The sequence below is a fragment of the Macaca nemestrina genome, chromosome 1, assembly GCF_043159975.1.
Source record: "Macaca nemestrina isolate mMacNem1 chromosome 1, mMacNem.hap1, whole genome shotgun sequence".
Classification (NCBI taxonomy): domain Eukaryota; kingdom Metazoa; phylum Chordata; class Mammalia; order Primates; family Cercopithecidae; genus Macaca; species Macaca nemestrina.
Window position 1 is genome coordinate 171,861,346 of NC_092125.1, and position 15,091 is coordinate 171,876,436.

General features: G+C 39.8%; 1 protein-coding gene across 6 annotated transcripts in view; it reads right to left on the reverse strand.

The window, feature by feature from the left end:
- The window catches only part of LOC105495168 (PATJ crumbs cell polarity complex component), a 428,227-nt gene that overhangs the window by 358,540 nt on the left and 54,596 nt on the right, over positions 1-15,091 (reverse strand). For all 6 annotated transcript variants that reach the window (XM_011764431.2, XM_011764430.2, XM_011764432.2 and 3 more), the window contains 3 exons: positions 14,607-14,698; positions 12,380-12,521; positions 2,991-3,137 (listed from right to left, as the gene is read on the reverse strand). In XM_011764431.2, coding sequence (XP_011762733.2) covers positions 2,991-3,137; positions 12,380-12,521; positions 14,607-14,698 — 381 coding nt within the window. The remainder of the gene's footprint in view (positions 1-2,990; positions 3,138-12,379; positions 12,522-14,606; positions 14,699-15,091) is intronic.

Here is a 15,091-nt window from a genome sequence, read left to right on the forward strand (position 1 = left end):
TAAGCGAAACAGGCTAACCTCAAAAATCAGTGACTAACACTAATGAACACTAAAGAACTTAAATTACTACATTTATAAAAGAACGCCCGTGAAATAACTATATTAATTGCTATGCTAGATTTCATTTAGGGGATGACTAACCAAAGATCCTATTAAAAACAAAAAATCAAATTCATTTGGGCTCTGCACCTTTGTGCCTATTCCTGTTAGTATTTCCTTAAGAAATTACATTAAGAGTTCTAACATCTTGCCTTATAAATTTCTTCTTATAAATTTCCAGTAATTTCTTATCTGGTAAACAAATTTGAACAAAATTTGCAATTTATTTGTTGAATTCTAAGCGTAAAAACATGGCTCTCATATGACAGTTAATATATATGTATAATATAACGTTGACATTTCACCAGCAATTCTTTTGACTATATTTTTACCTTTCAGTTGTACAACAAAAATACAGTCATGTGTTTTAAACCACAGTACAAAAGCCTAAGTGCTAGAGAAAAGAGATATACTTTCAGCAGCTCAATAAATCCTAGGTTACACAAAATGATCAAAAAATGAATAACATGATGATCTGAAACAATTATTCCAAAGGCAAAAAGAGAGCTAACCTCATAGCAGTTAGTAGATTTTGGTTTTACTCTAAAGCTAAAATTATACATATGCAAGAAGAAAAAAATGTAGTGAAGTTGATCCAAATAGCACACATGAAATATTTCTAAAACTGATACTTCCTGGTCAATTGTAGGTATACTCTTTAATTTTTGCAAATATAACTAAAAAATGGTATGTCATTTTTAAAATTCGTATTTCTTTCATTACAAATGAAGTTGATATGTCAGTGTTGTTATTAGCTTTTTGTATTCCTCTTTCGTGAACCATCTGTTCACTGTCTTTACCTGCTTTCATTTTAGCAAGTAGGACTTAATTTAAAATGGGAACATAGGCCGGGCGCGGTGGCTCAAGCCTGTAATCCCAGCACTTTGGGAGGCCGAGGTGGGCGGATCACAAGGTCAGGAGATCGAGACCACAGTGAAACCCCGTCTCTACTAAAAATACAAAAAATTAGCCGGGCGCGGTGGCGGGCGCCTGTAGTCCCAGCTACTCAGGAGGCTGAGGCAGGAGAATGGCGTGAACCCAGGAGGCGGAGCTTGCAGTGAGCCGAGATCGCGCCACTGCACTCCAGCCTGGGCAACAGCGTGAGACTCCGTCTCAAAAAAAAAAAAAAAAAAAAAAAAAATGGGAACATAGTATATAAGATGCCAAGACCGTCACATTGATGATGAAAATCTTGTATTGCATGTCTTGGAGTTAAAGTCTTAAGTATCAAGAAGTAAAATAATTTCATTGTTTCTATTACTAACAGTAGAAGTTGAGTGCAAATTGTATAAAATTAGGTACTTTGATTAGTAAAAAAAAGAATTGAATGTTTTGTCATTTATTTTATTAAGCATGCCCAGTTAAGCCAAGCTTAGTAAATAATGTTTTTTAAACGTCAGGTAGCATTTAAAATAGAGGAGTACTGTTATCCCTAGCGTGAGTATAACGATGATACGAAAAGCTTTGTCTTGTCATTATAATAAAAAAAAGGAACATTTATTATGGAAAGAATATTTCTAAAACTGTATCTAATTTCAGAATGTACTTGATTTTCATCTGACTTTTTACTGAAAATCTGAGCTCAACTCAGATTTGCAAAGATAAACTGCAATCTACTTGACTCAAAAAGAACAAGGTAAATTTCCAAATCATAGGCTATTCTTTCCTGACCTGAGACAAGACAAAGCCAAAAGCCAAAACTTCTCAGGAACATGGATGGTGTTAAGTACTCAAGGAGTTTCATTTAGCAGGCGAGGCTTTCCCAGGCACTTTTATGCAGGGAACTGTGTGCAACTGTTACTCAATGAACTTGGAGAGTAGAGTCCACTATAATAGCTAAGGTATCAAAATACAAAGTAAAAGGACAAAGCTGCAAATCAATTTAAAAAAAATTAAAGAATAAATGTATAACAGCCTGGCAATTCGATGCAACTTATAGAAATATATACATTATTAATTTTTATAATAAAAAACATGTATAATGAAAAAGAAACATACGCTATATGTGTATAAACAGCAATAATCTATAGATATAGACATATCAATGATAATATATAAGCTAAGGTGGTTCCCGCCTATAATCTCAGCACTCTGGGGGGCCAAGGTGGGAGGATGGCTTGAGGTCAGGAGTTTAAAACCAGCCTGGACAACACAGTGAGACCCCATCTCTACAAAAATTAAAATGAAATTAAAAACTTAACATAAGTAAAGAAAAATTAAACAAGAGCTTGGTCTCCAACTGTCACAGTGTTAAAATGTTGATATTGGCTGGGCACAGTGGCTCACACCTGTAATCCCAACACTTTGGGAGGCCCAGGTGGGCAGATCATTTGAGGCCAGGAGTTCAAGACCAGCCTGGCCAATATGGTGAAACCCCATCTCTATTAAAAATACAAAAATTAGCCCAGTGTGGTGGCATGCACCTGTAATTCCAGCTATACTTGGGAGGCTGAGGCAGGAGAATCACTTGAACCTAGGAGGTGGAGGTTACAGTAAGCTGAGATCATGCCACTGCACTCCAGCCTGGGCAACAAGAATGAAACTCCATCTCAGGGTCTGTCGTGGGGTGTGGGGAGCGGGGAGGGAGAGCATTAGGAGAAATACCTAATGTAAATGACGAGTTAACGGGTGCAGCACACCAACATGGCACATGTACACATATATAACAAACCTGCACGTTGTGCACATGTACCCTAGAACTTAAAGTATAATAAAAAATAAAAGAAGAAAAAAAAAACTCCATCTAAAAAAAAAGATGTTGATATTAACAATATGCTATTTTATATCTCCAAAATGCCTATAAGATTTCTCACATTATATTAAATATAAAGAGAGAAAATGGTTAACAAATGAAGAAGTCTGTTATTGCAAAGTGAATGCTTTGTACCTACCCAATTTTTCTAAGGCTTGTATGTTGTCATTTTTTAAATTATCCATTCTATCTTTAATTTCCTCCTGTTCACCATCCACATTAGTTTCAGTTTCCACTGCTCCAGTTAGAAAGAGAGCTGGTGGTTTGGGTGGTTCAACAACAGTTCCTAAAACCAAAAAATACATATTTAAAAAAAATTTTTGTAATGCTAACTTGAATTATTAGTTGTTGAGGACTATATTTAAGTGAGCATATTTTACTCCTGGTCTCCCATTTCATGACCTTATTAAATCTGAGATAACTTACATATACGATTCCTTAAACCCAAAATGCCATGTGTAATAGATAATCAATCAATTCCTTAAAAAATGAACTTGTTAATAGCATTGAAAAGGATAAGGAACTAAACAATGAGAAGAGAAAAGCAAGGTAAACTCAATGACAAAGAAGGGGTTAGATGCTTTTCAATATATCCTTGGGAAAAAAAAAATGCTAAAGTCCTAAGCTCTTACTGTTCTGGTGGGCAGGAAGCAAGACCTGCAGAACAGCTGGACCAATTGCTATGGGCTCTCCTATGTTCTGGCATGACATCATCATGACGCTGACAAACAAACCTACACAGGTAACCTTATTACTTAGAAGGGAGTTAGAAAGAATTCCCCTTGGTGTAGAGATTCCTCATCTTGCTAAATTGAGCTAAGTAAAATAATAGAGGAACTGGAAAGGAGCAGTGGCTCATGGCTATGAGTGCTTTGGGAGGTTAAGGTGGGAGGATCATATCAGGCCAGAAGTTTGAGACCAGCCGGGGCAACTTAGTGAGACCCAATCTCTACTCCAAACAAAAAATCTTCTTTAAAAATTAGCCAGACATGGTGACGTGCACCTGTAGTCCTAGCTACTTGGGAGTCTGAGGTGGGAGGATTTTCTGAGCCCAGGAGTTTGAGGCTGCAGTGAGCTATGATCGTGCCACTGGACTACAGCCTGGGTGACAGAGCAAGACCCTGTTTTTTTAAAAAAAACATAGGAGTTACTCAAGTTTTCACCGTCAACCATAAGTTGCATAAGAGTGATTCTACGTTGTGTTTTAAATAATTACACATCACTTATAAAGTATTCTTATAAAAAATAATTAAGGCCAGGCACAGTGGCTCACGCCTATAATTCCAGCACTTTGGGAAGTCAAGGCAGATGGATCACTTAAGGTCACGTGTTCAAGACCAGCCTGGCCAACATGGTGAAACCCTATCTCTACTAAAACTACAAAAATTAGACAGGCACGATGGCGCATGCCTGTAATCCCAGCCACTGGGGAGGCTGAGACACGAGAATCAAGAATTGCTCATTCACAGATACTGGGTATCCCTACATTCAGTTGGTGTGATAAACTGAAGCCAAGAGCTCTTTCAGAGCTATTAAACACCATTATAGGGAAGGATTCCAAGATGGCCAAATAGGAACAGCTCCAGTCTATAGCTCTCAGCGTGAGTGCAACAGAAGACAGGTGACTTCTGCATTTCCAACTGAGGTACTGGGTTCATCTCACTGGGACTGGTTGGACAGTGGGTGCAGCCCACGGAGTGTAAGCTGAAGGAACGCGGGGCATCGCCTCACCCGGGAGGCACAGGGGTCAGGGAATTCCCTTTCCTAGCCAAGGGAAGCCGTCACAGACGCTACCTGGAAAATCGGGACACCCTTGCCCTAATACTGCACTTTTCCAACGGTCTTAGCAAATGGCACACCAGGAGATTAAATCCCATGCCTGGCTTGGCGGGTCCCACGCCCATGGAGCCTTGCTCACTGCTAGCACAGCAGTCTGAGATTGAACTGCAGGGTGGCAGCGAGTCTGGGGGAGTGACGTCCGCCATTGCTGAGTTTTGACAAGGTAAACAAAGCGCCTGGGAAGCTGCAACTGGGTGGAGCCCACTGCAGCTCAAGGAGGCCTGCCTGCCTCTATAGACTCCACCTCTGGGGGCAGGGCATAGCTGAACAAAAGGCAGCGGAAACGTCTGCAGACTTAAAAGTCCCTGTATGACAGCTTTGAAGAGAGCCCTGGTTCTCCCAGCACGGAGTTTGAGATCTGAGAACAGAGAGACTGCCTCCTCAAGTGGGTCCCTGACTCCCGAGTAGCCTAACTGGGAGACATCTCCCAGTAGGGGCCGACTGAAACCTCATACCGCTGGGTGCCCCTTGGAGATGAAGCTTCCAGAGGAAGGATTAGGCAGCAATATTTACTGTTCTGCAATATTTGCTGCTCTGCAGCCTCCACTGGTGATACCCAGGCAAACAGGGTCTGGAGTGGACTTCCAGAAAACTCCAGGAGACACGCAGCTGAGGGTCCTGACTGTTAGAAGGAAAACTAACAATCAAAAGGAATAGCACCAACATAAACAAAAAGGATATCCACACCAAAACACCATCTGTAGGTCACCATCATCAAAGACCAAAGGGAGCTAAAACCATACAGATGGGGAAAAAACAGAGCCAAAAAGCTGAAAACTCTAAAACACAGAGTGCCTCTTCTTCTTTCTCCAAAGGATTGCAGCTCCTTGCCAGCAATGGAACAAAGCTGGATGGAGAATGACTTTGACAAGCTGACAGAAGGAGGCTTCAGAAGATCGGTAATAACAAACTTCTCCAAGTTAGAGGAGGACGTTCGAACCCATCGCAAGGAAGCTAAAAACCTTGAAAAAAGATTAGAAGAATGGCTAACTAGAATGAACAGTGTAGAGAAGACTTTAAATGACCCGATGGAGCTGAAAACCTTGGCATGAGAACTACGTGACGAATGCACAAGCTTCAGTAGCCAATTTGATCAAATGGAAGAAAGGGTATCAGTGATCGAAGATCAAATAAATGAAATGAAGCAAGAAGAGAAATTTAGAGAAAAAAGAGTAAAAAGAAACAAACAAAGCCTCCAAGAAATATGGGACTATGTGAAAAGACCAAATCTATGTTTGATTGGTATACCTGAAAGTGATGGGGAGAATGGAACCAAGTTGGAAAACACTCTTCAGGATATTATCCAGGAGAACTTCCCCAACCTAGCAAGGCAAGCCAACATTCAAATTCAGGAAATAACAGAGAACGCCACAAAGATACTCTTTGAGAAGAGCAACCACAAGACACATAATTGTCAGATTCACCAAAGTTGAAATGAAGGAAAAAATGTTAAGGACAGCCAGAGAGAAAGGTCGGGTTACCCACAAAGGGAAGCCCATCAGACTAACCAGAAGATCTCTCCGCAGAAACTCTACAAGCCAGAATAGAATGGGGGCCAATATTGGACATTCTTAAAGAAAAGAATTTTCAACCCAGAATTTCATATCCAGCCAAACTAAGCTTCCTAAGTGAAGGAGAAATAAAATCCTTTACAGACAAGAAAATGCTGAGAGATTTTGTCACCACCAGGCGAGCTCCTGAAGGAAGCACTAAACATGGAAAGGAACAATCAGTACCAGCCACTGCAAAAACATGCCAAATTGTAAAGACCATCAATGCTAGGAAGAAACTGCATCAACTAACGGGCAAAATAACCAGCAAATATCATAATGACAGGATCAAATTCACACATAACAATATTAACCTTAAATGTAAATGGGCTAAATGCCCCAATTAAAAGACACAGACTGGCAAATTGGATAAAGAGTCAAGACCCATCAGTGTACTGTATTCAGGAGACCCATCTCATGTGCAGAGACATACATAGGCTCAAAATAAAGTGATGGAGGAAGATCTACCAGAAATACAAACTAACATCAGATAATACTATAAACACCTCCATGCAAATCAACTAGAAAATCTAGAAGAAACTGATAAATTCCTGGACACATACACCCTCCTAAGACTAAATCAGGAAAACACTGAATCCCTGAATAGACCAATAACAGGTTCTGAAATTGAGGCAATAATTAATAGCCTACCAACCAAAAAAAGTCCAGAACCAGACAGATTCACAGCCAAATTCTACCAGAGGTACAAAGAGGAACTGGTACCATTCCTTCTGAAACTATTCCAATCAATAGAAAAAGAGGGAACCCTCCCCAGCTCATTTTATGAGGCCAGCATCATCCTGACACCAAAGCCTGGCAGAGACACAACAAACAGAAAAAGAGAATTTTAGACCAATATCCCTGATGAACATCGATGCAAAAATCCTCAATAAAATACTGGCAAACCAAATCCAGCAGCACATCAAAAAGTTTATCCACCACAATCAAGTTGGTTTCATCCCTGGGATGCAAGGCTAGTTGAAGATGTGCAAATCAATAAATGTAATCCATCATATAAACAGAACCAAAGACAAAAACCACGTGATTATCTCGATAGATACAGAAAAGGCCTTTGACAAAATTCAACAGCCCTTCATGCTAAAAACTCTCAATAAATTCGTTATTGATGGAAGGTATCTCAAAATAATAAGAGCTATTTATGACAAACCCACAAGCCAATATCATAGTGAATGAGCAAAAACTGGAAGCATTCCCTCTGAAAACTGGCACAAGACAGGGATGCCCTCTTTTACCACTCCTATTCAACATAGTGTTGAAAGTTCTGGCCAGGGCAATCAGGCAGGAGAAAGACATAAAGCATATGCAATTAGGAAGAGAAGAAGTCAAACTGTCCCTGTTTGCAGATGACATGATTGTATATTTAGAAAACCCCACTGTCTCAGCCCAAAATCTCCTTAAGCTGATAAGCAACTTCAGCAGTCTCAGGATACAAAAGCAATGTGCAAAAATCATAAGCATTCCTACACAGCAATAACAGACAAACAGAGAGCCAAATCATGAGTGAACTCCCATTCACAACTGCTTCAAAGAGAATAAAATACCTAGGAATCCAACTTACAAGGGATGTGAAGGACCTCTTCAGGGAGAACTGCAAACCACTGCTCAACGAAATAAAAGAGGATACAAACAAATGGGAAAACATTCCATGTTCATGGATAGGAAGAATCAATATCGTGAAAATGTCCATACTGCCCAATGTAATTTATAGATTCAGTGTCATCCCCATCAAGCCACCAATGACTTCCTTCACAGAATTGGAAAAAACTACTTTAAAGTTCATATGTAACCAAAAAAAGGCCCGCATTGCCAAGACAATCCTAGGTAAAAAGAACAAAGCTGGAGGCATCATGCTACCTGATTTCAAACTATACTACAAGGCTACAGTAACTAAAACAGCATGGTACTGGTACCAAAACAGAGATATAGACCAATGGAACAGAACAGAGCCCTCAAAAATAATACCACACATCTACAACCATCTCATCTTTGACAAACCTGACAAAAACAAGAAACAGGGAAAGGATTCCCTATTTAATAAATGGTGCTGGGAAAACTGGCTAGCCACATGTAGAAAGCTGAAACTGGATCCCTTCCTTACTCCTTATACAAAGATTAATTCAAGATGGATTAAAGACTTAAATGTTAGACCTAAAACCATAAAAACCCTAGAAGAAAATCTAGGCAATACCATTCAGGATATAGGCGTGGGCAAGGACTTCATGACTAAAACACCAAAAGCAATGGCAACAAAAGCCAAAATAGACAAATGGGATCTAATTAAACTAAAGAGCTTCTGCACAGCAAAAGAAACTACCATCAGAGTGAACAGGCAACATACAGAATGGGAGAAAATTTTTGCAATCTACCCATCTGACAAAGGGCTAATATCCAGAATCTACAAAGAACTTAAACAAATTTACAAGAAAAAATCAAACAACCCCATCAAAAAGTGGGCAAAGCATATGAACAGACACTTCTCAAAAGAAGACGTTTATGCAGCCAACAGACACATGAAAAAATGCTCATCATCACTGGTCATCAAAGAAATGCAAATCAAAACCACAATGAGATACCATCTCACACCAGTTAGAATGGTGATCATTAAAAAGTCAGGAAACAACAGGTGCTGGGGAGGATGTGGAGAAATAGGAACACTTTTACACTGTTGGTGGGAGTGTAAACTTGTTCAACCATTGTTGAAGACAGTGTGGCGATTCCTCAAGGATCTAGAACTAGAAATACCATTTGATCCAGCCATCCCATTACTGGGTATATATCCAAAGGATTATAAATCATGCTGCTATAAAGACACATGCACACGTATGTTTATTGTGGCACTATTTACAATAGCAAAGACTTGGAACCAACCTAAATGTCCATCAATGATAGACTGAATTAAGAAAATGTGGCACATATACACCATGGAATACTATGCAGCCATAAAAAAGGATGGGTTCATGTCCTTTGCTGGGACATGGATGAAGCTGGAAACCATCATTCCGAGCAAACTATTGCAAAGACAGAAAACCAAACACCGCATGTTCTCACTCATAGGTGGGAACTGAACAATGAGAACACTTGGACATAGGGTGGGGAACATCACACACCGGGGCCTGTTGTAGGGTGGGAGGAGTGGGGAGGGATAGCATCAGGAGAAATACCTAATATAAATGATGAGTTAATGGTTGCAGCACACCAACATGTCACATGTATACATATGTAACAAACCTGCACGTCATGCACATGTACTTTAGAACTTAAAGTATAATTAAAAAAAAATAAAAATTAAATTTAAAAAAAAGCTTCTGCATAGCAAAATAAGTAGTCAACGTAGTCAACACAGTAAACAGACAACCTACAGAATGGGAGAAAATATTTGCAAAGTATGTCTCCAATGAATGACTAATATTCAGGTTCTAGAAGGAACTCACACAACTCAATAAGAATAAAACAACTCCCCATTAAAAAGTGGGCAAAATATATGAACAGACATTTCTCAAAAGTAGACATATAAGTGGCCAACAAACTAACAATCCTGCAATTAAAACCACATTCAAACCACAACGAGACACCATCTCGTATCAGTCAGAATGGCCATTATTAAAAAGTCAAAAAATAACTGATATTGGCAAGGATGTGGAGAAAAGGGAACACTTATACACTGTTGGTGGGGATGTAAATTAGTACAACTTCTGTCGATGTGGAAAACAGTATGGAGATCTCTTAAAGAACTAAAAATAGCACAACCATTTGACCCAGTAACTCCACTACTTGGTATCTACTCAAAGGAAAAAAAATAGTTCTATCAAAAATATTCAGGTACTAGTACATTTATTTCAGCACTATTTGTAATACCAAAGTCATGAAAGCAATCGAAGTGTCCATCAACAGATGATAGGATACAGAAAATGTAGTATATACCATGGACTACTATACAGCCATAAAAAGAATGAAATTATGTTCTGTTTTGTTTTGTTTTCAGCAACATGAATGGTGCTGGAGGCCATTATTCTAAGTGAAATAACTCGGAAACAGGAAATTAAACACTCCATGTTCTCACTTATAAGTAGAAGCTAAACAATGGGTACACACAGACATGCAGAAGAAGATAATAAACACTGTGGATCCCAGAATGAAGGAGGCTGGTGGAGAGGGGGTGAGGGTTAAAAAATTACATATTCGGTATGATGTTCACTATTTGGGTGATGGGTATACTAGAAGCCCAAATCCCAACACTATGCATATATATCCATGTAATAAACCTACACATTTATCCCCTGAATCTATAAAAATAAAAAAATTGTTAAATTAAAAAATATATATTTATATAAATATTTATGTAAGCTATTTAAGGTCAATATGGCATTTGTGCCAGGCGGGGTGGCTCACGCCTGTAATCCAAGCACTTTGGGAGGCCAAGGCAGGCAGATCACGAGGTCAGGAGTTCGAGACCAGCCTGGCCAACATAATGAAACCCTGTCTCTACTAAAAATAAAAAAATCAGCCAGGCATGGTGGCGGGCAGCGCCTATAATTCCAACTACTCGGGAGGCTGAGGCAGGAGAATCACTTAAACACGGGAAGTGGAGGTTGCAGTGAGCTGAGATGGCACCATTGCACTCCAGTCTGGGTGACAAGAGTAAAACTCCATCCATCCTGAAAATAAATAAATAGGCCGGGCGCGGTGGCTCAGGCCTGTAATCCTAGCACTTTAGGAGGCCGAGGCAGGCAAATCACGAGGTCAGGAGATCGAGACCATCCTGGCTAACACAGTGAAACCCCGTCTCTGCTAAAAAATACAAAGCATTAACCAGGCATGGTGGCGGACGCCTGTAGTCCCAGCTACTCGGGAGGCTGAGGCAGGAGAATGGCGTGAACCCAGGAGGCAGAGCTTGCAGTGAGCCGAGATCGCGCCACTGCACTCCAGCCTAGGCGGTAGGGCAAGACTCCCTCTCAAAAAATAAATAAAAATAAATAATTCGTTAATTAAAAAAATTAAATGGCATTTGTACAATTTGCACTATTTAGGCAATTTTTAATTTCATACATTGGATGCAGTTGGCATCTGTCTTTCAGCAACAAAAGTTCTACTATCACATAAAAGAGAAGAAGTTCTAACTGAAATACAAATCACTATTGGCTGAAAGCAAAGGCTTCCGGGTGTATTGTTATCTTCGGAGGAATATTTCCAGAGGAAAAAAATGATCTTCTGTCAAATTCTAATTGAAGTATTTCTTACTTCTTAGTTATATAACTAGTCATTTTTTTTTTTTTTTCCTTTTAAGAGACAGGTCTGATTCTGTCACCCAGGCCAGCATGCAGTGGCAACTTTTTTGCTCACTGAAGCCTCAAACTCCTAGGTTCAAGTCATCCTCCTGCCTGAGTCTCCTGAGTAGCTGGGAATACAGGTGGGTGCCACCAGGCCCAGCTAATGTTTAATTTTTTGTACAGAAGGGGTCTCCCTATGTCGGCCAGGCTGGTCTTAAATTCCTGGCCTCAAGCGATTCTCCTGCCTCGGCCTCCAGAAGTGCTGGAATTACAGGTGTGAGCCACCAAGCATGGTTAGAATTACTGCACCCAGTAAGTCACTCATTCTAAATTGAATATGTGTTTCCACGATTATCAACTTTTGTTCATCTATACATTTATAAGTTGATAATTAAAAACTGACATGCAGCCGGGAACTGTGGTTCACACCTGTAATCCCAGTACACTGCACTCCAGCCTTTTTTTGAGGCAGTAATAGGAAACCTGAAGTCTGCAAAATGTCAAAGCATTAGACAAATGAGATTCCCCCAACAAAGGTGTCAAAGCTTTATTATTCAAATATATGTAATCAATGAAATTTGAAAGCTTTTAGAAAAAATGATTTTCATCTCCATTTAGAGATGCTCTCAGAGCTTAGTGCATGTCAAGGTGCACATCCTACCATTCTGACTGACATAGTAAGCAAAGAAAACACTTCTTCAATGAACAAATGAGCTGACTCATTTCTCCATCAGTGCATTACATGAGGCGGGACAACATTTCCTGCTGAGACTCATGGAGCAACTTCCAAAATTGAACTGCTCTTCCAAACGTAAACTACTTGAGGGATAGAGGGGTGGCAAATTAATCACCTCTGGCTGAAAGTGGTTCAAGTGGAGAAGTAGATGAGGATGTCTTCCTTCGAACTAGGGTTAGGTGTACCACCTGCCCTGCATTTCGTAATACTTCAACAACATCTTGGTTGGCAAAACCCTGAATGTTCACGCCATTGACCTAAAACATCAAGAGAAACAGTAAACAGAGGTTTCAAGTTAGCTACTATTTTTAGCTCTGGCAAAAATGAGGTAATTCCTTTCATTCCAAAAATAAATTATTTAGGCCAGGTATGGTGGCTCGCACCTGTAATCCCAGTACTTTGGTAGGCCAAGGTGGGTGGATCACCTGAGGTCAGGAGTTTGAGACCAGACTGGCCAACATGGCGAAACCCCATCTCTACTAAACACACAAAAATTAGCCAGGTGTGGTGGCAGACACCTGTAGACCCAGCTACTCGGGAGGCTGACGCAGGAGAATCGCTTGAACCTGGGAGGTAGTGGTTGGAGTGAGCCAAGATTGTGCCATTGCACTCCAGCCTGGGTGACAGAGCAAGACAAAGGAAGGAGGGAAGGAGGGAAGGAGGGAAGGAGGGAGGGAAGGAAGGAAGGAAGCAAGGAAGGAAGGAAGGTAGGAAGGAAGGAAGGAAGGAGAAGGGGGGAAGTGGGGAAGTGGTAAGGGGAAAAAGGGGGAAGGGGAAAGGGGGGAAGGGGGGAAGGAGGGAAAGAGGAAAGGAGGGAAGGGAGAAAGGAGGGAAGGGGGAAGGAAGGGAAAGAAAGAGGAAGGGAGGGAAAGAAAGGGAAAGAAAGAGGAAGAAAAGAAAGAAAAAAGAAAAGTAAAGAAAAGAAAAGAATTACTTTAGACCTTAGGATATATTTTTGAATAAGGATGTAAAACTAGTAAAACATGCTGAGAAACTTCCTCACACACTAGAAAGCAAATTCAAATTTGTCACTTAACTAATAGACTGAGAGATATAAAGGACTTTAATCTCTGATGCAATTCAAAATTCAAAATGCCATAAAAGATGACCAGTTATGGCCGGGCGCGGTGGCTCAAGCCTGTAATCCCAGCACTTTGGGAGGCCGAGACGGGCGGATCACGAGATCAGGAGATCGAGACCATCCTGGCTAACACGGTGAAACCCCGTCTCTATTAAGAAATACAAAAAACTAGCCGGGCGAGGTGGCGGGCGCCTGTAGTCCCAGCTACTCGGGAGGCTGAGGCCGGAGAATGGCGTAAACCCGGGAGGCGGAGCTTGCAGTGAGCTGAGATCCGGCCACTGCACTCCAGCCTGGGTGACAGAGCGAGACTCCGTCTCAAAAAAAAAAAAAAAAAAAGATGACCAGTTATTATACATAGCTCTCAAGATGTATTAATAGAAGCCATTATTATCAAAACTGAAGAAGTCATCTAATACTTCATTCCTCTATTCATATCACCACATGATATTTTCAAGAAACACACTGATCTCCCTCCAATAGGTCTTCTAGCTTTCTGAAAAAGTGTGAGCAAGAACAGTATTCTTAATCTATGTCAAGCCCAATTCCTGAAGTCTATCTGGACCAATAGGCTTCCTCTCTCAATCTTCTTTGAGCTAGCTATAAGTATTTCAACTTTCCCCATAAGGCTTTTAAAGCCAACAGTCATGAAATGTGCTTTCTTAGATAGATTTGAAGGACAAGGACTCACATCATACCACGCAGCATTTGTTCTATGTTAAGCAATGTGTATGTATACATGTGTATAGACATTAATATAAGTGTATATATAAATTGAACTAATTCCTACTAAATGGGGGAAAGACCAGTTTTAATTGATAAAAGGTAATTATTACATTCTTAAATATGTAAAATACCTCAATTTTAGTTGTACTCATAATTATTAATAGAAAAACTACTTTCACAAAAAGATAAAAAGAGCTGGTTAATGGCCTATTAATTATAGATAAAACAGGCAAGTTTAAAGAACACAGTGTGGTGCTCACAGGGTTTTCTAGAAGAATGCTAGAACATCTTTCAAACATACATGTATAGAAAAAATATATTTTTTTACCAATATGTTTAGTGAATCCTTTATTTACTGACAGTGAAAAAAAAGTTAATGTAGGAAGAAGAGTCCAAAATAATGAGATTTTACTGTATAACAAACTTAATTTTTTAAAAAACCTTATAAAACTATATTAAGCTATTCCCCCTCTCACATAATAACGATCAACCTTTTTTTCAACTAGAATCAAACCTAAAACAGAGGCTAATTACTTACAGCAACTATTTTGTCATTCACTTGAATGTGGCCATTGTGGTACGCAGCACTGCCAGGTATTATACTTTTCACATAAATCCCTGAAGCTTCCCCTTAAGGTGCACAAACATACAGAAAAAGGAAGAAAATTCTAATTAGGCCTTGACTGCAAAATTTGTATCAAGAGGTTAATTAGCTAACGGGGTTGACTGGAGGTTTGATAAATACTATTTTGAACACAAGCAGAGAAATTGATGGATTATTTCAAACTGTCACCATCTCAAGTGACCCGAATTTGAAATGATTTGACTGATGACTACTCTTCTGGAAAAATAATCAGTAATGGAACCCTGATGAAATGTACTCTAATTTAAGCTGGAATTCAGGAGAGCCCAGAGTAAGTCTGACTCTCTCTTAGTCTGCCTCTACTCTTATTACTGATGCGGCATAACACTTCATCATTTTTTTTTTTACCATCAGTATGACAAGAGTCTCCTAGGTCTTCC